A 26,643-nucleotide genomic window follows, 5' to 3' on the forward strand; every position below is an offset into this window, starting at 1 on the left:
TGCAAACACTGCCCTGGAGTTCTCAAGTTAGGACTGGACAAAACCTGGATCTCCCTAATCCAAAGCATGTGCTGCAGGAGCAGACTCTTTGCTCAGCACCTGAAGGTCGCCTCTGAGTGGGTTCTCTGACTGCCTGAATCAGTGTCCCCCCTACGGCGTGGTCGTAGGGGGGAGAGAATGCAAGCTGGTTAAAATACAGATTCCTGGGCACAGTGCTCTATGGTTTGATGCAGATGCCTTGGGGGACTGGCCAGGAACCCTCTGATGATTCCAATGCACCTTCATGTCGAGAATGTCTGTATTTCAGCTCCCCTGGGTAGAAACAATTAGATGGCACTGAGGTGGGTATGACTTGACCCCTGCCTTACAGGAGCTTATAGCTTGCTACAGGAGACTGGGGAGAAAAGGCAGCAGCACCACAGCTGCAACACAGATCAGAGCATGTCCGTGGAATGGGCGTGGAGAGGTGAGCGGGTCTGAGATGGCTGCTTTTTACCAGCCTGGACATCCTGTCCCGTTGGGCCTGTTCGCACAGGTGTGGCGCTGGGTACCTGCAGTGATGTCTGCACGCCTGGCTCGTGCGAGGACCTCTTCCTCCACAGTCCTACTGGGTTAGCTCGGTGATAATTCACCAGTCAGTCACGGCAGCACACCTGACCCCACACCCGTCGGTGGCCCCGGCCTCCTGGAAGGAAGGGCAGTGTCACCTGAGCAGATGCGGTTGCTGCACAGGAAGGAAAGCAGTTGCCTCTGGGCTCTAGCTTCTCACACCGTGGCCGCTGCCTGGCACTGAAACAATACAAGCTCCGTCCGGCACCAAAGTTCTTCACGGGGGAGAATGTGACTTGCAGTTTGGTGGCCAAAGCGGTGGTGGTGGTGGTGGCGGTGGTGGATGACAACAGTGATTGCATTTCTGGGAAATACCAGCGAATTTTGTCTCTGGCTCTTGGTACTTGAGAATGGAGTCTAGACACTAAACATTTCTAGAAACGCAGGTCGAGCTAATTCTCCGCCCACTCACTCGCTTCTAAAATAACTTCGTTGGGCATCCAGGGAGTTCTCTCTGGCACATCCTGACGATGGCGCTGCTGGGACTCCCCGGGGAGGGAGTCCTCTGTCAGCATGAGGGATATCATCTGAGCACGGGTGCTGGAGTCCTTCTTTGTTGGGGTGACACTCTTCTCCTCTGCGGTGCTCAGTCTTCTGCCCAACACATGACTTGCTTCCCTCGCAACGGTTCCCAGCCCAGTGTTAATTTTCTGAGTCAGCCCCAGCCATGATGAGATTCCTCTTCAGGATCTTGGTGTTGTCTTCTACTTGCTGAAATCTCCCCGGCCCAGCTGTGACTGCCCGCGACACCGCCTCCTTCCTCAGGCAGCGATCCTGGCTGCTCCTTGGAATGGGGAAGGTTTGCTCCCACGGAGACTGTGCTGCTTCACCCTCCTCTCTCTCCCATTCCTCACACTTGGGAAGGTGCCGGGCAGCCCCTCCCTCGTTCTTTCTCCTTTTATTTACGCTGGGCTTTCTCCCTGTGTGGGAGCCCTTGGGGTTGGGTCTCATCTGTCTCTGAATCCACAGAACCCAGAACTCAAGGCTGGGAGAAGAGCTCCCTCTCTGGGGGGATGGAGCTGGGAGACCCAGGAGAGCTTGTGTGGGCAGATGCAGCCACCCCAAGTTCCCACAAGCCTTTCCAGCCCCTCTTCCTGTTCTCCTCTCCTTCATCTCCAAGTGTCTTTCTGCACTTCTTGACCTCCCCCTGGGCTGGCAATACTGGTTAGCGGGTCAACACTTGCCAAGCCTCCAAATGGACACAGGGAGTGACTGCAAAGAAAGTCGGGTTAACTCATACAATGACTTGAAGGGGAAAGTGCGATGTCTGGGGTGCTTAGGGACTGAGGCTCCATGGCCAGGAGGCGTCATGGAAACCAGGGTGGCTGGCCAGGGACGGGTGTCGAAAGGCATGTTTAGGAGGTCAGGGGTGCTAGATACGCTTTGAGAGAGGGAGCAGAGGTCAAGCAAAATGAAGGCCCACAGTATGTGACGGCAGAGCTTGCCATGGATCTGTCTGTGGACGAAGGAGGTTCTCTGTGGCCTGAGGACAGATCCTAATCTGGCCGAAAGCAACGTGAGACAACACAGAAAAACACTGGTTCTACTCATCAGCTGCTAGACTTTTCTAAGGACAAACACTAACATGTAACTGGATGAAGCTGGGCTGGAACCTGCTGGAATCTCTGCGTCCTGGCCAAAGGCACCGGAGAACGGAGATTTCTTCCTTCCTGGACCCCCAGGGGAGGAAGCTGAGTGCCTGCTTCCTGTGCTGTGTTCTGAGTATTTCTCCTCTGGCCGGGGCCTAGTCTGGCTTTTGAGCGGAGTCAGGGCAGGAGGTTGGGGGAAGGATGTTCATCTCCTGCAGGAGGAAGTGCATTCCCTCACCAAGTGCAGCCTGCGCTCTCTAACCACGGTCCATCTTCATTTCCAAGCTAAAACTGGATGGGAGGAATCTTATGAGGAAGACCCTTTACCATATAGGAGGTTCCATCTGACAGAACTTTTTTATTTTTTAAAGATTTATTTTATTTATGCATACAAGAACTGGGGTGTAGGCCGGGTAGGGGGCAGTGAAAGGATTCAGCAGAGACAGAGTGGGGAGCAGAACAGGTGGATTGACTGAAATACACTGCTGAGGGGAGCAGCGGGGAGACAGGAGAGGTCTGCTGCGCCATGTGGGTCATCTGACAGAACTTTTACAAGATATTTTCTTAGATATTTTCTCACTTGTAGTAGGAAGGGCTTGGTTATTTCTCTGTGTGTTTGTTTTTTTGGTGGGACCCTCGCCTGCGGCCGGGGAACGAACCAGCGCTGCAGAGGCTGCGGGCAGCCTCACAGCCCAGCGCTCGACCGCTGCGCCACCAGGGGAGGCCCTTGGTTATTTCTGTTTTACAGATGCAAAAACTGTGGTTCAATATTAGTTCACTTTGTTAAAGGAACTTATGAAAGAGAGGAGTAGAACCTAAGGTCTTTCACCCCAAATCTCAAGCTCTTCCCCAAAGTTGGTGTACCCCAAAGTAAGACTGTAACTGACGTACCTGAGAAGATAGAAAAAATTTTACATATAAAATTATAGAATGTATGTTTATTGTAGATATTCTGTAAACTATTATTTTGATGTGGATGCGAGTTATGAAATAACTCACGTATTTATTGTTTTAGAACTATTTATACTTAGGATGACACTGAAAAAATAATGATATCTGGGTAAGGTAATGATAACGCTTGATTATGGGAACAACTCACATGTGACATGCTTGCCATCCTGCATTCCCACTCAAAAGCTCTATAATTATAACAACAGAAACACGGAAGGATATTTACAGTGAGAAAAAAATTCAGTAGTATATATGGGAATGACATCTGAAATCCTAAAGAAAACCGCAAAGCATTTACCGAAAGGATTAAGGGAGGTGACATCTGATTCTTCTACATGCTTCTGAATGTATCAGTACCACTGTTTTAAGGAAAAACATCTTTAAAAATTGTCACGAAGATAGTAGAAGAATATTACTGAAGGAAGCCTTTAGAAACAGAAAACATCTTTCTCTTCTGACCACTTTCAACTGGGCTCATCATTTCATAGGTATGGTAATACTTTGAATTAAAATTCAATAGCCGTCCATCCTATGGCCAGATAATTTACAGATGCTAATGTCTCTCTACGTGAAATACCTAAAAGTTCAACAGAAGTCACTCAACATGGGCGACAATTCGCATTGGACTAATCTGCCTTACTATTAGCTCTGAAGTTCCGACAGATGACATTCCATGGCCTTTGATGGGGACGCCCTTTAAATGATTCATGAGAAGGTACCAGTTGGACTGTCTGAAGGGGGGTGGTTTTCCACCTGACTGGGGACTGCAGTGACAAACAGGCCTGCCCAATTGCTTGGGGAGGTCCCTTTGGCCCCTGGCTCTGAGCCTGGCTTTCGAGGGTGAGCGATAGGGGTCCGGCATGGGGTTAGTTCTGAAGGTGGACAAGGTTGGAGAAGCTCCCTCCTCACCTCTCGTATCCTCTCCCCTATAGCTCTGGCTTTAAAAAGAGCACAAGCCACCAATGGAGAAAGCAATGGTGGACACACTTACCCCCAGGTCAGGGCTGGCCTTCCTGGATGCTGGCTTGTCCAAGAGGTCCCTCTGTGGCTCCCCCTCCCTGGACAGACATAGGCTACTGCCCAGAGATGTTCAGTAGCCTGCGGCGGAGCTGACATGTATACACTGAGACCCCAGGAGGGCTCACTTCTCTGGGTCCTCCCGTTTGAGGTGCCCTAGAGCAGAAGTCAGGGCTCTGGGGTCAGCTACCTGAACTTGAGTCCAGGCTCTGCCTTTTCTTAGCTGTGTGTGATCCACAGCCAATAAGGTGAACTTCCTGAGCCTCAGTTTCCTCATCTGTAAAGTGGGGACAATAATACTCCCTGGCAGAGTCCTTGTGAGGATCCAATAAAGTAAGGCGCGCCACAGCCCATCACCTCAAGGCTCCCTCGTCACAACTGCTGCCACCACTATGGCCCCCACAGACCGTCGCCACTCCGTTCCCAAGGCCATCCCCTGCCACTGACGGTCACCGCATCGCCAAGATGCTGGCAGCCCCGGAGTTGTTACTGCTGCTCAATTGTTAGCAGAGATGACTTAGCTGATCACAGGAAGGCCCAGGGAGCAGCAGGGCAGTGGAATCATGACGGGTTTTGAGATTTCAGAGCAGCTTCTGGGCTCTGAGAGTGAGTCATTGACATTGTCCAAGATGCCATGAGAAGGTCAAGATGCCTCTGAACTGACCTTAGCCACAGGTCCCACTAGCCCTTTCGGAAACTGGACGCAGGGGTATGGCACACCTGACACGGCATAGGTTTTAAAATACATTTAAAACTCACAGCTGCAGGAGATACTAATCTAATGCTGGCGATCCGAATGGGGGGGCCTTGCTGGCACTAAACACACAGGGAGGATAGACAGGACTTTCTGCAGACAAGGAGCAGGACAGGGAAGAGCTGGAGCCAAGGCATAAGGCCTGATGTGTTTGTAAATAAGAGGAAATTCCTTGGAATCTGGAAATGGAATGGATGAAAATGACCAGACGTCATGAACATTCTGCTTTTTAAAAAGGAAGCATGGGATCATCTCGCTTTCGCATTACACAGAACTAGAAACGTGCACGGATTGCACATTGGCAAGACTGACTCGAGGCGTTACTGGGAGAACAGAAGCCGAGCAGAAGGTTTGGAAGATGGACTTGGCAGGGAAGGAGGAGGTGGGAGAAGAGCAGTGGGGAGAGCTGAGGTCGATGTGGGGTCCATGACCTTAATCGTGACCAGTCCCCAGGCACCCACGGGCCCAGGTGGAGACAGTTATTCTTACTTCACAAGTGGGTGAGACACCAAAGGTGTCTTCTAGCTTTAAAATTCTTCTCAGGGCCCACAAAATGTAGGCAGCCAGGTTTATCTTGAAAAATATTCTGGCAGAATGGTCAGACAGCAGTAGACAAGTGCATATCTTTTGAGAAGGAAATCTGGAAAAATCAGGTCAAGTGTGCTACATGGAAGGCCCCTGCAAGGTTAAACAACTGGATTTATAAGCGTATAGTAACTTAAAGGAGTTTCTATATTTGCTAGCAAATTAGACATGTGCTAAATTTTCTATTTTTTTTTAATACCTTCATTGAGGTATAATTTGCAAACCATAAAATTCACTCATGGTTGAATGTGTAATTTATTGATCTGCAGCAATTCTAGAGTTCAGTAACGGTCACCTTCCTCTTAGGTTTTCCTTGAAACTAGAAATCTTGCCTTAAGATCTTAAAAAAATTTTAACGCTGTGGTAAGTGTGAAAATATTTTAATTTAGAATATGCCAAATTTAAGTTGGGATTGCCTAGGGGAAGGCAGAGACTAAAGGCCATTTTGTAGCAGTCTGCAGCTACGGGCGGTAATGACTTCTATTTCGTATACCACATGCTTAGCCTTCCTTTGGAAAACAGATCTCAATGAACAACAATAACTAGAGGGTACCTCGAGTTTAGGAGATTTACCAAAACATAGCTGACGAACAATAACTGATGAAATAATTGGTAAAAATTTTCTTTCAATTTTTCTAGAAGGGAAAAAGGTTAGCCTCATGTATAGTCTATGGAATAATCTCCTTTTTGAACTGTCAGAAATCTGGACACCAGTTAGCTAAATAGCATTTATTAAATGTATGTCCTGCACCTATTTCTGCCCAGGGTGTGCAGGGAAATATGAAATACAGAGGAGAGGATTCTTTGCTCCCCAGGACGGTGGTGAGAACCCCCCCCCCAACACACACGCTTTTTTTTTCATGGAGGTCCAGTAACCTAAAGTAGAAAAAGTAGGGAGTGACGGAAACACCCAAGTTATCTTTTTTTTCAATAAAGTAAGAATTGCATCTACCATCTTTTACTATAAGAGAATTATAAAATGTTTAAAGAAATGCAAAAAAAAAATTAAACGGACACTATGCACTTTGTTATAATCAGCTAAAGGAGAAAATGAGGAGAGCAGAGGGTGGAGACGACTTGGTGAGAAAGAGGACATCGACAGGAACCCGTGGGAAAGCCAAAGAGGGAGGAAGAGGGAGACCCACGTACTCCAGGGGAAGAAACACTGGGAGTGGACAGGGAGAGGTCCGTGGCCTCGAAGCTCCCCGCCCCCCACCGCCGTGGCCCTGGTGCGTGACCGCAGGTGTACCCGAAGCATGACTTGGGGACTCTGTCCACAGAGCGAGCTGAAACTAAGCCGGGGCCAGCTTTGGCCGAAGCTGCCCAGTCCTGCTCTGAGACTTTCCTATCGACCTTGGGGTGATGACAACACACAGAACAGGGTTTGCAGGGATCAGAGCCAGGAGTATCTTTGAGTGGAGACAAGAGCTGGACAGACTAGCAAAGGTGAGGCAAGGTGGGGAATAACCCCTGGGAAGGTGGATCCCTGCGCTCTCTCTTCCTCGTCAGTTTCTGCTCATAAAAGAAAAAAGGGGCATGGCTAGGAAAATGAGAGTGATGGGGCAAGTCGAATTAATTTCTGGTCGTGACTGACTACTTTTAAGATTATCTAGTTTTAGAGCTCAGCGAGGGGGCGTGTGACCCATTCACCCCCAGTTCATGCAGTGGGGAGGTGAGCCCTGAATTATGGTAGAATCTCTAGCCTCACCTAGAGTGACCTCAGAAGGCAGTGAGTGACCTCAGGCACCTTCCAAACTCTTGTTGGGTCTTTCAATTATAAACTAAAGGGATCTGACTAGAAGATCCTAGAGATATTGGCCAGCTAAAAAAATTGAGATTTTTAAAAATAGAAAATTAAGATCCCCAAATCTTCAATATAAACCAGATAAAAATATTTTGATGATGAAAATATACTTACAAATGTGCTGTAAATTCAGGGCAGAGCAAACAGCTTTAAAAGTTATCATGTTTACTCTGCATACATAATGTCTGATTTTCTAGTAGTGAACCAGCAACTTGCCCTGTGACGTGGTGTCCAGCCCAGGGTGGATTCTTACTGCCTTGCCTTAACTGTTTATAAACATCTGCAATTTGTGGTTGCAGCTTTTCTAAGACTGACTTATTAAAATTAAAATTATGGCAGAGTTCTAAAAATATGAAATGAAGAAGGAAATGACAGGAAAGCGACATGGGTAACGCTCGAAAGTAAGACTTATGTCCTTCCTTTCATTTCCCCTAGAAATCACTCGGTTCTGATTTTCATATTCTTGCTTACTAATAAAGGGGGGAGGCTGTGAGTGGTGTGGTGCACGGGTGTGGGAGGTTACAGTGTTGTCTATTAGTGGAATCAACCCTTTCAGTTGACAAAGACAACAACCAAATCTTTCGATGGTTTATTTGATCTGCATGAGAGTGACAGTGGGATTTCTGGCACTTGAATAAGCGGAAACAATATTTTTTGGCTACAGAGATTTCTGAGTTCTCTCAGGGAGCCTTCTAGAAGGCCATCTGGACAAACAGTATTTCTTTTGTAAAGCCCTGCATTTGGAAACACAAATGAAAGGTGTGTGAGCTGTAATCAGATACCTATGAAAATAATTTGCTTTCATATTTTGGGGGTGAGGGAGTGGGTATCATTCTTTGTCATTTTCTAGATGAGAAGACATGTAAGGGGAAAAATGTCTTTTTTCCTTTCTTATTAAGATACGAGTTCCTAATTTATTTTACAGTAGAGAATTTGCTGGCTAATGTGAATTTATGAATTTGCATTATCACTCTCTCATGAGTGAAATTAGAATGTTTCAGGTATGTGATGTTAGTCAGGTGGTGACCTTGGTCTGACCTTTGTAATTGTGAATTGAATCTAGATTTTAAAGATGGACACTTCCCCATCCTTGGTGTTTAGCCAGATTGTGAAGCGATAATTGAAGGGAAAACAGTGGAAAATGTGAAGTGAAATCCTCCCAGAACCAAATAAAACACAGCAAACAGGGTGCTGGGAAGCCGAACTTGTAGCCAACCCTATCTAGCCAGACACTGCAGAAAGATGACCAGTCTAGCAAAGCACCTTTAAAAATCTATGGTATGTGATACACTGTGCTACTGTAGATTTTTTTCTGGTGGAGTCAGAAAAATATAAGTCATTATAGAGTGACTTGGAAAGAAACGGTAAATTCTTATGTTAAGATTCCTGAGATTTTTGACCCTTTTCAAAAAGCAACTACTTCCTTTGGTAGTCATTTTTGTCCAAGACGTAACAGAAAGAGAAATAACTTTGCACTGTGTTCATAATATAGACATGAAAAATATGCATTATCACAGATAGGTGAATGTTTATATTTTGTATAAATATGTATGTTGTATACACTTGTAGAAATTATAAATTTCGTTGCTATCAGCTAATATTAACTATTTACTGGAGGTGCTTTCATTTCATGGTCTAATTTTCATACTTCATATAATTTTTATTTGATAAAAACACAACTATTAAAATCATATTTTAAAAATGAGCAATACTAAATTCAGTTCTGAATGGAGAACTTTCAAATATTATTGGAATCACCATTATGAAAAATATCATTGAAAAGAAAATTAACCTTAAGAATATCCTTTCAATTTAAAACGAATCACATAGAAGTGATTCCTCCTGGCTAAAATAATTATGCCATGTAGATTGGCATTAATTCCTGGGATTACTGACCCCTTTAAAAAAGCAACTACTTCCTTTGGTAGTCATTTTTGTCCAAGAAGTAACAGAAAGAGAAATAACTTTGCACTGTGTTCATAAAATAGACATGAAAAGTAATACCAACAAATATTTTTCTGAAAGGATGGAAGAAATAAACAAGCTTGTTTAATATTGTGATACATATCTCATACTGGATGTCAGCTTTACCTGGAAAGATTTTAACTTATGGGGATGAAAACAGGAGCATAGAGTATGTGGAATGTTTAAAATTTTTCCAACAGATTTTAATAAGAGCAGATCACCTAGAGGCTACAAGGCCAATCTTTACACCTAATTCTTATTAGTAGGCACTTTTGTGCCAGGCAAAATTCTTAAGCCTGAAAATATTTTTAGTTTCCTCAAATAAAGCAGTTACACATATCACCCTGCCAAACAGTGACAGATTATATGAGCAGATCATTTTTTTAATATAAGTATTGTTTAGCTGATATTAAACAAACCTCATTTCCTTAGATTTTATAATTAAAATAGGACCAAAAAATTCCTGTGATGACAAAGTCGGAACACCAATAATTTACTTGTGCATGATCTAAGTATTCCCATGAATTTCGTTATTTGGAGGGGACAGGGAAAAAAAGTAGGACTTTTACTCTTCAACAACAATCACAGTAATGACAACAATGCTACAGAACAGACTCTGCAGCACTGACCGTGAACCTCAGCTGTATCTTTGGCCCTAGGACAGGGTATCATTTAAGATGGGAGTGGGAAGAAAAGCAAAGATACATACATTTGTCTTTTTGGGTCATTTCTACTTAAAAGCATTACTTGAATGAAATTTTCATGGGGTGGGGGGAGAGGTATTTTAGAAATTTACCTGTGTCTCCCCAGGACACAAACCATCCGCTTCCCATCTCTGAGAGTCACCTGCACTGTGGACAAAGTATCCGACATTTGTTTTCATCAGTGACTCACATTTGAAATAAAACAGATTAGATGTTTGTTGAAAGCAATACTTTATACTACTGAGCAATCTATTTATACTAAATCTTTACAAACAGAACCCACATTATTTAAACCCCAAGATCCCTCAAAACCCAGAGTCACCTACCTGCAGACCCAATTTTTGTGACCAGTCAATTTATAGGCAAAGTGAAAGGCACATGTGAACTGGATAAAATAACCATATGTCCCCACTGGAAGCCCCATTACTTGAATCATTTATACCTTGCTGGACAAAGTGCCGGGAGAATGTGCTGGAGGAAACAAATCTCCAGTAACAGGGCAGGGAAGAAATGACCTAATAGTTCATGTCCCTTCCGCTCTAATTTCTGTGATTCTGTGTTAAGAAAAGCTGCCCTGCTCCGCTGGTGTGAAAGCTTATGCCAAACAAGAGACCATTTGTTATTCAAGAAAAACAACAACAACAAAATACAACAGTTCAGAACTTAACACTGAAGTCGCCATCATCAAAATTCAGGACACCTTAGGACCATTTCCCCTGAAAACAGCATTTTCAAGATACAATGGGAAAGTATTGTTTTTCTCATTCAAGAACTTAAAAGTCAAGCTGAGAGTATGTTTCTAGTTTGAATTCTCTCTACTGGCTACTCAAATTCAGGGTGACCTCTCCCCTATCCCCCGAGCGGTTTCCAGCGCCCAGTGGCAACCTGGCGCGTATCTGACATGAGACCGAGTTGAAGGCGCAGTGGAGGAGGCTCGCCCAGTTTGCCTCAGTTTATTATCTGAGTCAGAAGCATTTATCACCTACAACCTGAGCTGGCAGAAGGTGCATAGGGAAGCCTAGAACATTTTTGTGAGTGTGTGCACAGGCAAGAGAGGGTGTGGATGAGGTTATTCGCAAGGATGAAGAAGTACATGGCTCTTTCCCTGCAGGTAAATGCCGGTGTTGATTCATGGAGGATCAGGATTTCTGGGTCAAGATATAGAGGTGGATATAAAACACAAGGTCAGCGCAAAACTGTTTCTGTGACACGCACTGTGTTCCCGGTGGCCTCTCTCCATGGGACGGGAAAGGATGCTATTCATCCTGGAACGGGTGCCCTGTCCCAAGGGCTCGTCTCCATGTCACATATTCTGTGTTTTGATTTAAGTGCAGGTCTGTGTAGAGGTGAGCTTGGTGTGTGTGTGGGGGTGAGCTGCCTGTGGCTTGCAGCTCAGGTGGTGGGTGATAAATGCTTCCGACTCAAATAATAAACTGAGGCAAACTGGGTGAGCCTCCTCCACTGCCCCTTCAACTTGGTCTCACGTCAGATACGCGCCAGGTTGCCACTGCACACTGGAAACCGCTCAGGTGTCCAGAGAAGGAGGAAGGGAGTGACCACTTTCATACTGTTAGCCACTTTTGCAAAATCCTAGGATTTTCTGGTGATTTTTACAGTCAGTGACAGCGTGACACGGTTCACAATGACCCACGGGTTCACCACTGAAAACCAGTTTTGTTCTTCTTTCCCCCGACCCCTTCTTTTTGCAGGGGAGGGAATTGTTTAGCATCTAGAACCTTGGACATTCTTTCTCCCCTAAGTAATTTTGCACCGGAGGTATCGAAACTTCACTCCTTACGAAAGTAACGAGGCCAAGTTCAGCTGTTACCTTCAGGATAGATTTACAAATGCAACTTTCCCCCATTCCCTTAAAAAGAGGCAAACGGTATTATTGCAAATAACCTTTAAGATAATTAGCTGACAATGCTGCAACTAGCATAAAATCTTCCTTCAGGCGACACCTAATTTAAGTGTTACTGGCACAAAGTGGAGACAGATTGCGCATCGCTGCTGCAATATTTACATAGCAGAAACCCACAGAGCAGGAAGCGCGGGACTCAATGATGCACTAAATTAGGAACAACTCCAGTGTGTTAATTTGCTTTCCATTCTATCCAAATCTCGGCTCCAGATATGGGTGCAAACACATATACAACCTCCCACTCTGACACGACGAAAACCGGAGGAGACGTCTGTACTCCCCCCACCCCAAATTAAAATAACTTGAAATTTATTTCGTCTCGCGACACGAACCATTTGATCAAACTGTGTTTATTTCTTTACCACTTGCTCTCGCTTTGAACTACAATTATTTTCATACGAATCTTATTTTCATCAGAGTCTATAGAGAAAAACTAAACAGACTTCTTTGATTTTCTCCAAGGCTGCCAAGATAGCTTATGAAAAGACTAAAGTGAGCCTTAGGAGGCAGTGAGTGAAACAGCTAGGAAGGTGGAAGGGCACCTTGACCTTAAGTGAATTTCTCACTGGTGAATGTGATGTCCCCACAACCCCCATCCCTCCCCCCCAAAACAACGAGTTTTTTAAAAACCATTCAAACAATATTTTATACCCGTTCATCCGTCCAGGGGTTCTTTTAAACACCAACTTCGACCCAAGGCATTCACAAAACATTTACCTTTCCTAAGTGTTGATGTTCTTTAAAGGCAGCGATCAGCTCTTCAGCCCACTTAATTTTTTCAGGAGAAGGAGTAAACTGGGCCTGGACCACTGCAATTTGGTTTGGGTGGATCACCTGCTTACCTAGATTAATAACACCGGAAACAAAAACAACAGACAGATGTTCAAGCAAAATGTCTCAGCCCCCGCCGGGCTCCTGAGTGCCTCGCAGACTGTATGTAAAATAACTAATTATTTTAGAACTATTTTAAAAAGAAAAAAAAAAAACCCACAATTGGGCAGGCTTTTCCGGAATACCACATAAGAACAAATACAACAATGGGAGTAATTGTGTTTCTGATCCTATAGAAATGCCACCTTCGAACAGATAATCCCTCATTTTTAGTTACAGGTGGACGGAGCAGGCGGCTCCTGTGCTTTGGCTGGAACTTTAGAGGATAATGTCTGTAAATCAGAGTTGTTATCTTGTGTTAAAGCAGGCAAAAATGATATGTTAATTCAAATTTTAAAAGACGTTGTCCTTTACTTATTTGGGGCCATTATCCCATTTCTGATTTCTTTTAAAAGTGGTCTGTGGTCTTCATCAAGCTCACAACAGCAGACATTACAACTGTATTAATATCACATCATGCCTTACAGTAATAGATTTAATTTTCTGTCTTTTAGATGAATATTGGGTGTCATTTTCTAACCACTATTAAAAAATGGATTTCAATGAAAAAATTGTCTTCAGTACAGGAAAACAGAAGGCAGATTTGAACACTGTAGTCTCTGGAATATTGCACTTTAAAGTGTTTAAATAAATTACAGACAGTTTCTTTGTCCACAAACATAACCAAATTTTTCCTTTTTTCTTATAGAATGAAGACTGCATATTTCCTTCTTAGAAATATACCTAGACACCCCAGAAGAAATCTCCTCTGTCTAGTAATGGTTTTAACAAAGCTTTCTACCTTCTTTTAGAGCTTAGGAATCTAAAGTAAAACATTATATAAAGATAAGAGTCATAGGATTCTAAGAATCATACGGTCTTAAAAAAAATTAATGAGGAAAGAGCAGAATCTAATCAGCCCATTAACAAAATGCAACATAATTTAATGTTATGATCATGATGAAATTATATTTTATTACATGATAAAATTATGGGCATATTTGCTTCTTTAAAAATGAATGTACACTTAATGAAAATTTCCTCGGCTAAATGTATTTGTTGGTATGTCAAATTTGCTTTGATTTTGAAATAGTTGTGTTAACATTTAGCTTGAACAAAGAATATTCTGATTTATAAAATGTCAGTTCCTATTGTTGTCATTATTAGTCTACTGAATAGAAAAAAGAACACTATTTGTAAAAAAATATTTTTAGTATGAAAAAGTTTAAGTGGAAAAATATAACAATATTTTCCTTTACGGTGGCATAAGGAAAACTCTCACATCGCTACTGCATTACCTTATTAGCATATGTTAAAAACCTATACAAATAAAGATGCTTCAAATTATTTGGGGAATCATCTCTGAGAACAAACAACATCAGTGATAACAAATAAGAGCTTTTTGGATAGTAGGCATTGAGAGGATATTTAAGTAATCTAATAGTTGTTACAATATTATTAATAAAGGATGTCAGTCCTGGTGTCATTTTCTCCTAATTGTGAGTTCGGAATTTTCTAATTTATGTACATAATTTACACTGCTGTGAAAAAAAGCGAGATTTCACGGGAACTTCATGATATGGACATTATCATTTGTGGAGCAAACAATTTAAAATACTCTGAACCAATGGATGGCTTTTGAGTATCCCAATTTTGGTAATGAGGCTGACTCTAAGCTATGTGCTAGGTTTTCGAAATTTCTGAACATCCATATGTGAAATTATCTTTTGTCACTTCTTACACATCCCAGCAACTGAACACCAGACCTTACTGCAATGTGGGAGTGGAGCAAATATTTTATACAGAAGAGTTGTTATTGACAAGTTACTGAGAGGGTGCAAAATTGGAAGACATTAAAATTTATGACCATGAAATCCTTTTTACAGTACCACTTGATAGATCGTGTTTTAAATCAATACCTGTCAAGTCTTTTAGGTAACTGTATGATGGTGTCATTTTTGTCTTCTACAAAAGACTGCAAAAAAGAAGAAAACCTATAGCTCTTCATATTTATAATCCTTCTCAGCATGTAGCCTTGAAGAAACTGTGATGACTAAGTCAGCTGTTAAAGCTTTCTTCCAAGATTTATTTTTGGGTTCTTTTTATAAAAATAATTCCTAAAGTTAATAGCCGTTCATACAGCCAATGCATTGATTTAAAATCAATCTACATGGATCGTGGCCTGTGAAACAATGACTGCAGAACAGAAACTACAACCCACTGTTGGATGCCCGGCTAACTTTAAAAAACTGCAACTCATTCAAAATATATCGAATTTTCAAAAGTACAGAGCATTCTGGTAGCACAGACTGAGTTTCCACAGCAGTGCCATGGACAGCATACTTTCATTAGATTTTAAACCTTCAGCCACCTTCCTCAAACGGGGTGTGCCTTTCTCCTCACTGACCCCCCCCCCCATCTCCCCTGTTCCTCTCTCTCTATCCTCTCCTCCCTTCTTGTTCACAGCCCAAGGTATGGCCATGAAATGACAAATACTTAGGACAAACAGATCATGTGTGGTCTACAATACTCATGAAAGCATTTATTTAAAAAAAATACTACAAATAATCTTATATCTTGTCATCAGACCAACTACCTTTAATTGGCATTGTAACTCTACAAGGGGGACAACAAAGACCTTCTTTTTGAAAATTGCGAAGTGGCTATGAGCTATGAGAGTGGAGCTCCCCCTTTGCTGACTTGAACATCGAACAGGCACTGTACCCTTGGTGCCTCCCCGTGCCCCCCCTGCTTCCATTTTTTGTGACTTAATACTCCCTGTTGTTGAGAGACAATGGTGCCAGGACCATAAGCTCCTCATGCTGAGCTGGGCACAGTGTAGAAATTTAAATCTGATTTGAACTAACTTGTCTTCTGCGATTGAATTAGGGGACCCCCTTTATTCAGTGCTGTATCTTGGAGAAACTCTCCAGCTCCCTTAGAAGTTGTGGAGCAAACGCTTTTCTCTGAGGACGCTGAGGACGCCTGGGTTCTGGCGCGCGATGGTGACAGGCGGGCATCGAGTCAGTGTTTTCCAGTTTTGACTAAATTAGTGCCCATTTTAGAGCAACATCTGGCTGCTTGGCAGCCGATGCCACACATTTTAGACCAACAATATTGGGATCTATTAGATAGATTTCATGGAGTTTTTCTCCGACTTTTCCTTTTGGGCCTCCTCCTAACTGGTGGGTGGAAGGAGGCAGGTGTAATAGGCCCCAAGGACCAGGGGGACCCAGAGAAAAGGCGTAAGGGACCCTCCATACCAGTCACTGCTAAGTTCAGGGAGGACTCCTTTATGAGTTCCGATGACTGAAAAATACTTCTCTAGAAGATCTCATTTATTTACTTGTTTACTTAAAAATTTGGGGCAATCTCCTTTTGATTCTTTTTACTCTGTTAAAAACACAAAAGCAAAAGTTGATGGTTTATGGAGTCCTAGCACAACACTAACACTGTCTCTGGCATCTTTCCTTTTTATGTCGGTGATATCATCGTCCAGTCTGCTATCTTTTACACTGAAGGGGACCTCATGAAATGATTCTGCCAGTACCCCCTGGCTGGACGGTCTCAGCATATGCCCAAGAGGGAGAGCAAGGATGCTTGTCTCTTTCCCTTATTCTCTGGGTACCTTCCTGATAATGATATTCTTGGCACTGGCAGCAGCACAAGCAAGAAGAGGTGCTTTCTAATCTGGTTGCGCGTGTGCACACGCATGCGCGCTGCCGACGGGTGCTTGTGCACAGAAGCCTATTGTAGTTTTTCAAAAAATAGATTTCTGTTGCAAAAACACAATTTTCAGTTGCCCCCCCGGGCTCCTGGGGAGATGAGTGATGGGGCACACCAATCAACAGATATCCGCCTGCGCCCCAGGACTGGACTGCAAGGGACTGGCTGCTCTTAGCGCCAGCCGATGCCCTCAGGTGTCGCCAGGTGCACAGACGCTTCCTGGGAGGTGGGAGAGAAAGGAGGGGCTCGGAGTGCCCGCAGAATAAAAAACTAGTTATCAGTGAAAAAATAAATCAAAGAAGAAATCACCATTTTTTTCGGGGGGAGGGAAATAAATGAATAATTTAAGTATTTCAGGAAATTTTTCTTCTCCCCATCAACCCAAATTTTTATGGCAATTCACTCCAAACACTTCCACAGCAGCCTCTTCCCTTCCTCCGGGTCAGTAGAAGCTGCGACAAAATACGTAAGAGGGCAGGAAAAAAAGATAACTGCCAAGAAAAAAGAGAAAATGGAATGTGGAATTTGTTTCTGGCTTTGCAGAGCCAAAGACTATTTGTTTGGCAGGTTCTTGCTCTGGGTGGCTTTTTTGTGTTTCAAATAGTGGGATGAATCTATGAGGCACCTGCGACAGTAGAAACAGTCATTTCTGGTTAATTTCTACTTTTCTGGAATGTTCGCTGACTGGACACTGCTTTCTGAGACAGTGGGGAGAGTCCTACCAGTGAATCCCATGGCGGCGCCTTCTCGTGACTGCCTTAGAAGCCCCTCTTCGTCCCGATAGTCGATGTACACCAGGTCGACGGCCTGCAGGCCAAAGGCCTTGGCTACCACCACGATCTTCTGTCGGGCATAGAGAATGTCTTGGCTTCCCTTACTACTTGTTGCACCTGCAAAAGGGGTGTTGACACAAAAAGGAGAGGTTCGCTTTGGAAACTGAACCCAGCTATTTCCTCTAAGAATACAGTTTGTAAAGACACCTCGGCCTTCCTGGAAACTGCTTCCCAGCAAAAGTGACTCCAAGATAAGTGCAGAGTGTGCCGTGTGGGACAGAGTTAAAGAAACCTCAGGGCTGCCTATATCTTCCAGTATAATTTCTTGGGGGTGTATTAAGAAAAACCCCTCTTCCTCTCAGGAGATAGAATCACAAATAGCACAGAGGTGACAAAGGACGTTGGGCATATCTTTTCCTTCCTGCCACTGTGTTAGAAAGTGTCAGTGCAGAGATAGCACCACAAAAGGCAACCATTAGCTGTGCAGGGAAGGGGTTAACTCCTCGCAGAACAGGGCGATCCCAGGGCTCTGGCTGAGCTGCCCTGTCCAGACAGGGCCTGAGCCAAGTGCTGCAGTTTCAGGTTTGGAGGGGGACCATGGAGAAATGTAGGGCGCTGCTTCTGAGAAAGGGGAAAGTGTTCACTGAAGGGCTATGCTAAAGTCTCCTGGGAAGACCGGTATTGAAATAAATTCCTGCCTTTCACCCCGGGGAGGGGGTGTCTCTGTTACTATCCGCCCAGGTACTGCTCAGGTCCCTGGGACGGGGGTTCTATAAAAGCTTTGTGGTCTTGGCCTCTTTTCTAGATGCATCCACAGTCTCTAGTTCCACAGAGCCCAGGCCAGCGGCAGAATGACGCAGGGATGGAGAAGAGAAGAGATCACAAGTTCACTCTCCCAGTAAATATTTCCCATAAAGAAGAGTTGTGATAGATACAGTTTAAGCCTTATTTTAGATATTCATTTAAGGTAGCAAGTGACTCAAGCAAATGTGAAATTGCCTTAAATTTGGGTTAGAGGCCCAGACTGATGTGAAAACAAAATACTGAAGCAGCAGAGAGGAAGTCCACATGTTATACTTATTACAAAGAAAGTAGATGCCGGATGTTGCGCAATATGTGTGAGGCTGCAACAGGCTTTTTATTAGTTATCTTATAAATGAGCAGAAGTTATGCTGTGATGCTGTGGACACAGGAAAGCTGGGAGGAGAACAGAATTATCAGGAAGGGCTGCCCACTGAGTTGAAACACCATTGTCAGGGTTGACAAATATACATTGTCATGTAAATGTACATTTGTGAGGAGGCAGAGAAAAAATATGCACACATATACTGAGGGTGAGGGGGAGAGAGGGAGAGAAAGATGGAGGGATGGAGAGGGGAGAGAGTTTAGTCTTTGATACACCTATGCTGGCTCGGAAGTCTTCTCCTCCAAAAACGACTGCATCTAGAAAAAGACCTGCTGGAGGCCCGGTCCTCACTGCTTCTTCACACACCGCCTGCAAAAGAGCAGAACAGAACCAAACCTCAGAGACACGCACGCATGAGAAGTCACAGGGTGTTTTTTAGTAACAGAAAAGATCCAACTCCTAACCGTTTGGCTGAAAGCTGCCCTAACAATGCAGCCCAAATTCAAAAGTACAGTGTACATATTTTTTGCTGAATGCAGTTTATGAATTTTAAAGTTCAAATCGTTGCTCAGGCCACTTCTAGAGAAACTTGGAGTTAACTCATTTTGATTGTACTATAAGTTATTGTTCTCCAAAATTTGTTTTTGCTTTAAGAGACTCTCAAGCAAAAAATGGAAAACCACAGGAGAGAAGGAAAGAATTTTTAAATCAAACTAATTGGATTATTTGTATTAGGATCGAGGTTTCCTGGTAAACGGTCTCAGGATTAAAAGCATACAGTACAAAAACCTAGAACTCCAGAGGGGAAAATAAAAATAAAACAAGCCAGCCAAGATGTATTAATATGCAACTTGGACATTTCTCTGTGAAAATAAAGACAAACAGCATCAGTTCCAGACATAAGTATGACTGCACAAAGGTGGAGAGGCAGCATATGTTGGGGGGAGGCATGAGAAATAGGTGAGGACACTGTTGATTCATTTCAGGGGCTGCAAGTATTTCTAAGAATGCTATGGAATAAAATGGCCAAACAGTGCCCCAAATTCTACCACTGTATGAATCTAGTTGCATCGAAGGGATACTCGTTGATCGCATTCTGAGAATGCTGGGGCGGACCGGGAGGATGTGTGGCTGGTGTGCAAGCACACTCATCACCAGGTCTGAAACATGCCCCAAACGTTTGCACTCTGCCTGGCCCAGAGGGCTCCAAGTTTCCTTCCGAGCATCTGCCCCTATTATCTCTCCAGAGCAGTCCGGCTCTCTTTTTGCTTTGCTTTTGGGGTGTCTTCTCCTGGGTCCTTGGTGGGGTGTTACACTGATGCTCACAGGTCAGGTGGCAGGGGAGGCTTATTTCGTAAAAAATTTAAAGGGCTACTGATAAAGGGGGAAAAGAACAAGTTGGCTGTGAATTTTTAGATCAAACTAACTGGATTATTTATATTAGTTTTAAGGCAACCACAAAATGGAGGAAAACTCATCTTCCTGAAAGCATATTAGAAAATATTTTATATATGAGTATGGAAAATCGAAATAACATTATTATTTATAGTATACCACAAATTATTTGTGTATACTAACTTACAAATAGCAATCTTTTTCTACCAGATATCATATTGTCACAGAGGTCAGAAAATTCCCCCAGGAAAAGGCAATTTATACAAAAGAATAAATATAATGATTCAAAGTATATATGCACACAGTGATTAATTCAAATTATTGCTAGGAATAGAAAAATACTTCATTGAAACACTGAGGACTGGAAGTTTTTTTACTAGCTAGCCATTTTTTTTTTTAAGATTCCCACAACCTGGTTTTTGGATGATTACAGTTAACAAATGGTGCTGAGTTTTATTTTGCTTATAAATCTTCCTAGAAAAATATTTTGAGTAGATGTTAAAATCGAAAACAAAAGTTCTGTTAAATTCCAACTTATTAGTCCCACTAAGGTTTTCTTACCTTAAAATTGAGTAAACCCATGGCAGTTTCCACAAAAGGGATTAAATTCATTGGTTGTTCAAGTTTTCGGCCTTTTAAGTAGAACGAAAATTTGTCTGAAAACTAAAATCAAAAGTGTCATAGGTGATTAGTGGGGGGAAAATGTACAATCACTGAAATGTAGACGCAGAGAAGCAGTATTTAAGTCTTTTTGACCTGAGGAAGTACTATCCCAGCCTCTTTCAGGCGCACAATAGAATTAAAAAAAAAAAAAGGAGGCAAGACCAAAGAAAAAAGGTAACAAAGTTCCCACCAAACTAAATAGCAAAACCCCAAGCATTATAATTTTTTTTTTTCCCCTAAAGGAGCAATTTGAGGCCTAGGAGTGAGAACTGGAAGGAGAGGCTCTCGAGTTCAAATGCTTTCCGTGAAAACATATTCACTGAAGACGTCTGTTCCCACTCCGCTCAATGCAAGTGCTGGGCCCCTAAAACAATAGGGACTTGCCCTACCTGCCACTATTCTGTTTTTGTTTCCTGCCCAGCACAGCACTGACATCGGCGTGGCTGCTCGGCAGCTTTCCACGTGGAATTCATATTTTTCATCAGAGCACCACCACCCTTTGTTCCAAAGGTTTTTCTTCATAATTTTTAGCTTACCTAGGAAGACCTTAAAAAGGAAGTTTAATTCTTTGAAGACCAAAGCTCGCCAATTTTTTCCATGAGACCAGTTCACAGCGAGCTCTCTGCTGCCAGTGGGGTAGCCCAAATTCCAAAATCTATCATCTGGAAACATACAAAAGGTCTTGCACGAATCCCCCCACCCCCCCCTTTCAAAAGGAAAAAAAAAAAAAAAAAAAACAACACCACACTCTAAATTGTAAATCTATTATGTCTATCTAGATCTAATAAGATGTGGGGAGATTAAAAAAAAAAAAAAACCAAATCACACAGGTATGATAAAGATATTTTTGTAAATAAAGATGAAACCATATCTATCCATTTTAAATTTAAGGAATATTCAGCCATTAATGGATATCAAAGGAAAAGGGAATTTTAATCATCTCTCCATTCAGTCTCAGTTGGGTAAATCATATCTAAGAGATTTGCATAAATATAAACCATCAAAGACTTTTCATCTTCAAAGGGGGTTTCAAGACCCTATAAGCTTTGTACTGTAATCATCGCAGGTCACCACCCTGCAGGAATAGGGCTGCTATGGCAACATAAAAAAACTAATGCTTAAGGCTTAGCATAATATTCTGACTAATAGAAAGGAAACTCATTTTAAAAGCTGGCAGCCTATTTACCAGAAGCAGGATTAGAGGTGTTATTTCCCCTTTTAGCTGCCCCCTCCTTGCCTGCGCTGCCCCCACCCCCCGAAAAAATCTAATCACTGGGATCTTTAAAAAGCTTTTGAGCAATTTGCAGTAACTTTACAATTAGGCTAAAATAAATCACAGCTTTCAGTAATGAAGAATTATTCCCAGTTGCTCCCCTGCCCCTCCCTCTCAGCACCATCATCATCACCTCCTTAGTAACTTTGCAAGGGAAGGCATAACTCAGCCCAAAGAGCACAGAAGAGGAGACGCGACAATTGAGGGGACAAAATCTACAGTAGTGCACGTAAAGGAAAATACAACATGATTTTTCACACGGAAGCTGGCGGGGGGAGGGAAGCGAGCAGTGAAATATCAGTGGTTTGGGTGTTACAGAGGCGCCAGAGGAGTTTTTTTCCTCCTTAAAAAAAAAACTTGCAGAGCTACTTATCCCATTTTTTGTGATAATAGTTCTAACTACAAATCCACGGAGTTTAAAACTCGGCAAGCCCTTGGCACAACATAGTCCCTGTTCTTAGGGATAGAAAAATCTCTCATGGCACTTCTTTTTTTTTTTTAAAGCCAAATAGGGGCATTTTAAAATGAAATATGCCAGCCCAGCCTCCTCTTCCTCCCCCACTTCTTTCTTAAAAAATTGCATTAAGTACTAACACAAAAGGTAACTAGTGGAGAAGTTTCAATTAATTTTTTCAAAAGGAGACGATTAAATGTTTCCGGCCTGGTAAAGTGTTCATTTCAGCGAGGTGGAGGCGACTGGGGGCGGGGGGAGTGGGGGGGGCGAGAAGGGGGGACACATCACAAAGAGATTGGGGAGGAGATGAAGTAGCAGGGCTCAGCGATTCTTTCAATGGCAGTGCACACCCAATAGCGTGCGGGAAGAATGCACACGGTTCGGGATTTGTGGGAGAATTGTCCCGCGACAAAGGAGGCAGAGTCACGCTTGTTATAGTCCAATAAAGCCGTGCCAGTCAAACAAGAACCCACACCAGTGACAAAAGGCCAGCGAGAGATTCTCACACAAAAGAAAACAAGGAAGCCCATCTTTCAGTAGTGCGGCGGGCTCTGGGTTTTATGCTTCACATAAATACAAACGGAGAGGAAAAAATAAACAGCCCGAAAGACTTCTGTTAACTAGAAATCCTATTTAGGTGGCAGGACGTTCCTCACATCCAAGGATTTAAAACCTCGAACAGAAGCCCGGGCTGAAGGCTGGGGTGGGGCCTCGCCGCTCAGATGAAGGGTGCTGGCGGGGATAAATAGGCATGAACTAAGAAACCAAAGGGAAACAGCGACTTCGGGTTCTATTTCAATCAACTTGAGACACATTCCGAGGGGGTGGGAGCCGGGGCCGCGAGGAAGCGCCTGTCACCAGCCTCTCCCGGCTCCTGGGGGGTGACCTGGACACAACTCCAGCTTAGTAAGTAAAACGGGCCGGGCCACCGGGGTCTCCGAGAGGCCGCCAGCTCGGCGCTGTCCGGCGGGAGAGGAGCAGGTGGCATCTGTGAGCCCACCTTTCCTAGTGGCGACAAGAGAGGGGTCAAAGGAAACGGGTGGATTTAATTTGCATCATATGCTTATGCGATCCCCTCTAGCTGAAATATTAGCATTTCAACATGTAATCACTCTAAAAAAATATTGAGATAATTTATATCCTTTGGTGGGGGGGGGGGCAGGTAGGGGTGGAAGACTACCGAGCCCTCAAAACCCTGGATGGATTTTATATTCGCGGCACATCTCAATTTGGACCTGCCACGTTTCCTGTGCTCAGCTGCCACGTGTGGCCGGCCACGGCACAGATGGACCCATCTACCCGCACTGAACGGGGAGCAGTCCCCTCGGGGGTGACAAGGACTCCGCGTGTGGCTGTCCACACCCCTTGCCAGGCACTCGCAGCCCCTCTGCCCTGCGGCTGTGACTTTATTCAGCAAAGACCTGGAGGATCCTGGCAACCCCAGAATAAAACCTCGCTCCCCACCTTCCTTCCCTTTAACAACGAAAACAATCGCAGTATAATTAGACCCATTTCAAAGTTTTTTCAAGTAATGTGACATGCCAACCACTTTACATGTCAGCTTTTTATTGGCTGAAAAGTCGGCCTTGAAACACAAACACACCTGTCAGCAATTTAGAAAGGACGGGCTAGAGACCTGCTCAGGAAATAATATCTGCGCTAATTAAAACCACTAGTTAAAAGCTTCCTGTTGGTCCCTCTGGTTGCCCTAACGAGTGACCTTTCCCTCTTCGTCTCTAGCTGCGCTGTTTCATGGGCGGCGAATGTGCTTTCACTGTCTAGAATGATTTCCAGGGAATCTGGGCGAGAATCATGACGTCAACGCCCCTCCTGGGGGGGCCTGGGGTGCAAGACGCCATCCAGGCTGGACCGCTTTCCAGGCGTGGTTCCGTGAGGGCTGGTGAGCCACTGGGTCCAAACCACAAAGCTCCCCAGAGAGCAGAAGCATCATGTCTAAGGCGGAGCTGCTCCCGAGGACGCTTTGGGGGACAGGCGTGGTCTCTGGGGCCATGTCTCCCCTGTCTCCAGGCCCTGCCTGTCTGCTCTGAGTACACCTTTCCAGAACCTGCAGGGCCCAGACCTTCCTCTCTGCTACATCCTCCTCAGCACCTCTCGAGTCTTCAGTTAAAGCAGAGTGTCCTCTACTCACCCACTGGATGTCCTCAGGACTTTCCACCTTGGGCAGCATCAGGCTGGAGGGCAGGACCCGGGACTGCAGAAGCGCCTCCAGGTCCTCTTCGGCCAGGCCGCTGGACACGGAGTTGATTCGCACGCACTTTTCTGTGGGGCCCAGGTCAAAGTCTTCAAGAGTTTTTACTATTCTCAGTCGCGCTTCACTCTAGAAGTGTCAGTAAAATGTAGCTGTTCAGTTTATTGATCACCGAGAGGAAACACGATTGAACAGTGTGTGAAACTACTATAGGGGTTCAGCGTCTGGGTGCCATTATTGTATCTGCAAATTTTCTGTCCACCGAGTCAATGGTAACCTATCCGACAGGCAAGAGGTTCCAAATTTCACTGATGGAGACCAGAACGGAGGTGACGGCTACATTGGGGTACCTCGAGCTCACTAGATTTACTTTCCAAATGGAAAGGAAAAGCCACAAATAGGAGACTTTATTGAGCATTTATAAGTGCCAGGCAAGGTTCTAAGTCCTCAGCCTGCATTTACTCATTTAACAAATATCAGAACTGGTTAACCTATGGATAATGGTAATCTCGTCTGTCAGCAAATTCACATTTGGGGAAAAATAAGGATTTATTTCTCTTTTCTCACATGCATTCAGATTTTTACTCGCTTTTTTTCTCTTTCTCTTTTTCTGCAATTGAGTTGAATCTTGACATTCAATTAGGAAGGCACTCAGGAAAATGTCACTCCACGCTATAAAAAAGCTCCACCTTATTCAGTAGGCAAAATTATCACCAAGAAATGCCTTCGTAAAGTGGCAGAAAATACAGTTTTGCCTTTGATTTGACAGTTCTTTGCTCCACCGTAAAGCTGAGCGATTGCATGCCCGCTTCAGTATTTGAATTGTCCCCAGAAAAATGGTATTAAACCAAACTCGTATTTATTGGCTTTGAGTTGGGGGTGACAAGGCTGGGGAGGGGAGTGGGGAGAGAAAGGAGTACATTGAGGGGGTGGGGGTTGGCGCCAAGAGAAAGAAAGCACTTGGGGTCATTACTTCCTGCCAATTTCAGTTTCAAAAACAAATTCCTCCAACTTGCCAACAGCCCTCAACAAATTCTCATTGTCAGAATGAACACGTATCAAAAGCAGTTTCATTTGGGAAGGGAGTTTATGATCCTAATAAAACTTTAAAGCTCCTCATTGCTGATGAATGTGGTTAAAAAAAAAGTCTTGACAATATAGAAGGATTTGAACAGCCATACTTATCGGGGAAAACAGCAAACCGGAGTGGGGACAAAAAGGAATTACTTGGGCCCATGGAGGGCCTGAGTCCAATGACAGTAGATTAAGCCAGACGGACTGACTAGGTCTGAGCGGTGGCTGAGAGCGTCAGCAGGGCTGGTAATAGCACGGGGGGGGGGGGGGGATCCATTTAAGCCAGCTCGCTGGTCCTGATTTACGGGGCCCTGGGGACCAAGAATTGGGCCAGGCCTGGAGAACAGAGGCCGTACTCAGGCCAGCCAAAGCCGGGGTGTCAGCCTGCGGGTGCCGCTGGCGACCCCGCAGCTTTCAGGCTCTCCTGCATCTCTCAGCCCGGCCCTCTTGGGACTCCTCACTACATGTGAACGTACCCGAAGGTGAGGAGCAAGTGTGAGCTCACTCAGGACTCTGGGCTGTGGGGAGACGGGCTGCTTCCTCTTGGGCAGTGTGGACCCAGCACCCCTTAGCCTGAACAGCAAGCCATGTGGGTTGGCTCCAGCTTGCCAAGGGTCCTCGTTGGCATAGAGTGAATGGAAAATGGAGGGGAGCGGATGAGATCGTTTAGGCCGAAGTGCCTTTCAAAACGGAATTGTTGGGTGCTTTATGCCCGTTCACTCACCTGCACGCGCCTGACACAGGACTCCTGTCAAGATCTGCTTCCTCGGTTGCCACTGTAGGTGCCCAACAAAATCTGACCTCTAAGCTGTTTTTTTGCTTCACTGGGTTTGCAGGGGACTGTTTGTTCAAAGCCCATGTTCTCAACCTGTTTGTGATTTTTATCCCAAGTCAGATTGCCATGGTTTCAGCACATTCTGATTTACTTAGTAAAATTCAACCCTTGTGAAATTGGCTGCAAATGAAGTACCTAATTCCAATTTTAGGCATAATCTGATTAGTACCTTTCATGTTATAATAATGAGCAGAGAATACTCAGCATTTTATTGGACTTTTTTTTCCTCCCCATTTTGGCTCAGAATGAAAAGACCAAGCTCTTTCCATCATTCTGCACCTTCCCCAAATGAAGAGGATGACTCTTGAGGTCTGCGGCTACACAATGCCTCATTATTGGGCTGCTG

The 26,643-nt window shown here is 44.1% G+C and overlaps 1 protein-coding gene across 1 annotated transcript in view; it reads right to left on the reverse strand.

Moving 5' to 3' along the window:
- The window catches only part of CLYBL (citramalyl-CoA lyase), a 221,443-nt gene that overhangs the window by 4,432 nt on the left and 190,368 nt on the right, over window positions 1-26,643 (reverse strand). Inside the window, exons 4-8 of the mRNA XM_054701673.1 lie at window positions 24,329-24,517; window positions 20,351-20,452; window positions 18,670-18,763; window positions 17,218-17,385; window positions 12,617-12,741 (exon numbers count right to left, since the gene is read on the reverse strand). Of these exons, the coding sequence (XP_054557648.1) occupies window positions 12,617-12,741; window positions 17,218-17,385; window positions 18,670-18,763; window positions 20,351-20,452; window positions 24,329-24,517 (678 nt within the window). The remainder of the gene's footprint in view (window positions 1-12,616; window positions 12,742-17,217; window positions 17,386-18,669; window positions 18,764-20,350; window positions 20,453-24,328; window positions 24,518-26,643) is intronic.

The sequence above is a fragment of the Talpa occidentalis genome, unplaced genomic scaffold (genome assembly GCF_014898055.3).
Source record: "Talpa occidentalis isolate TD23 unplaced genomic scaffold, MPIMG_talOcc4v2.1 talOcc4.5, whole genome shotgun sequence".
Taxonomy (NCBI): Eukaryota; Metazoa; Chordata; class Mammalia; order Eulipotyphla; family Talpidae; genus Talpa; species Talpa occidentalis.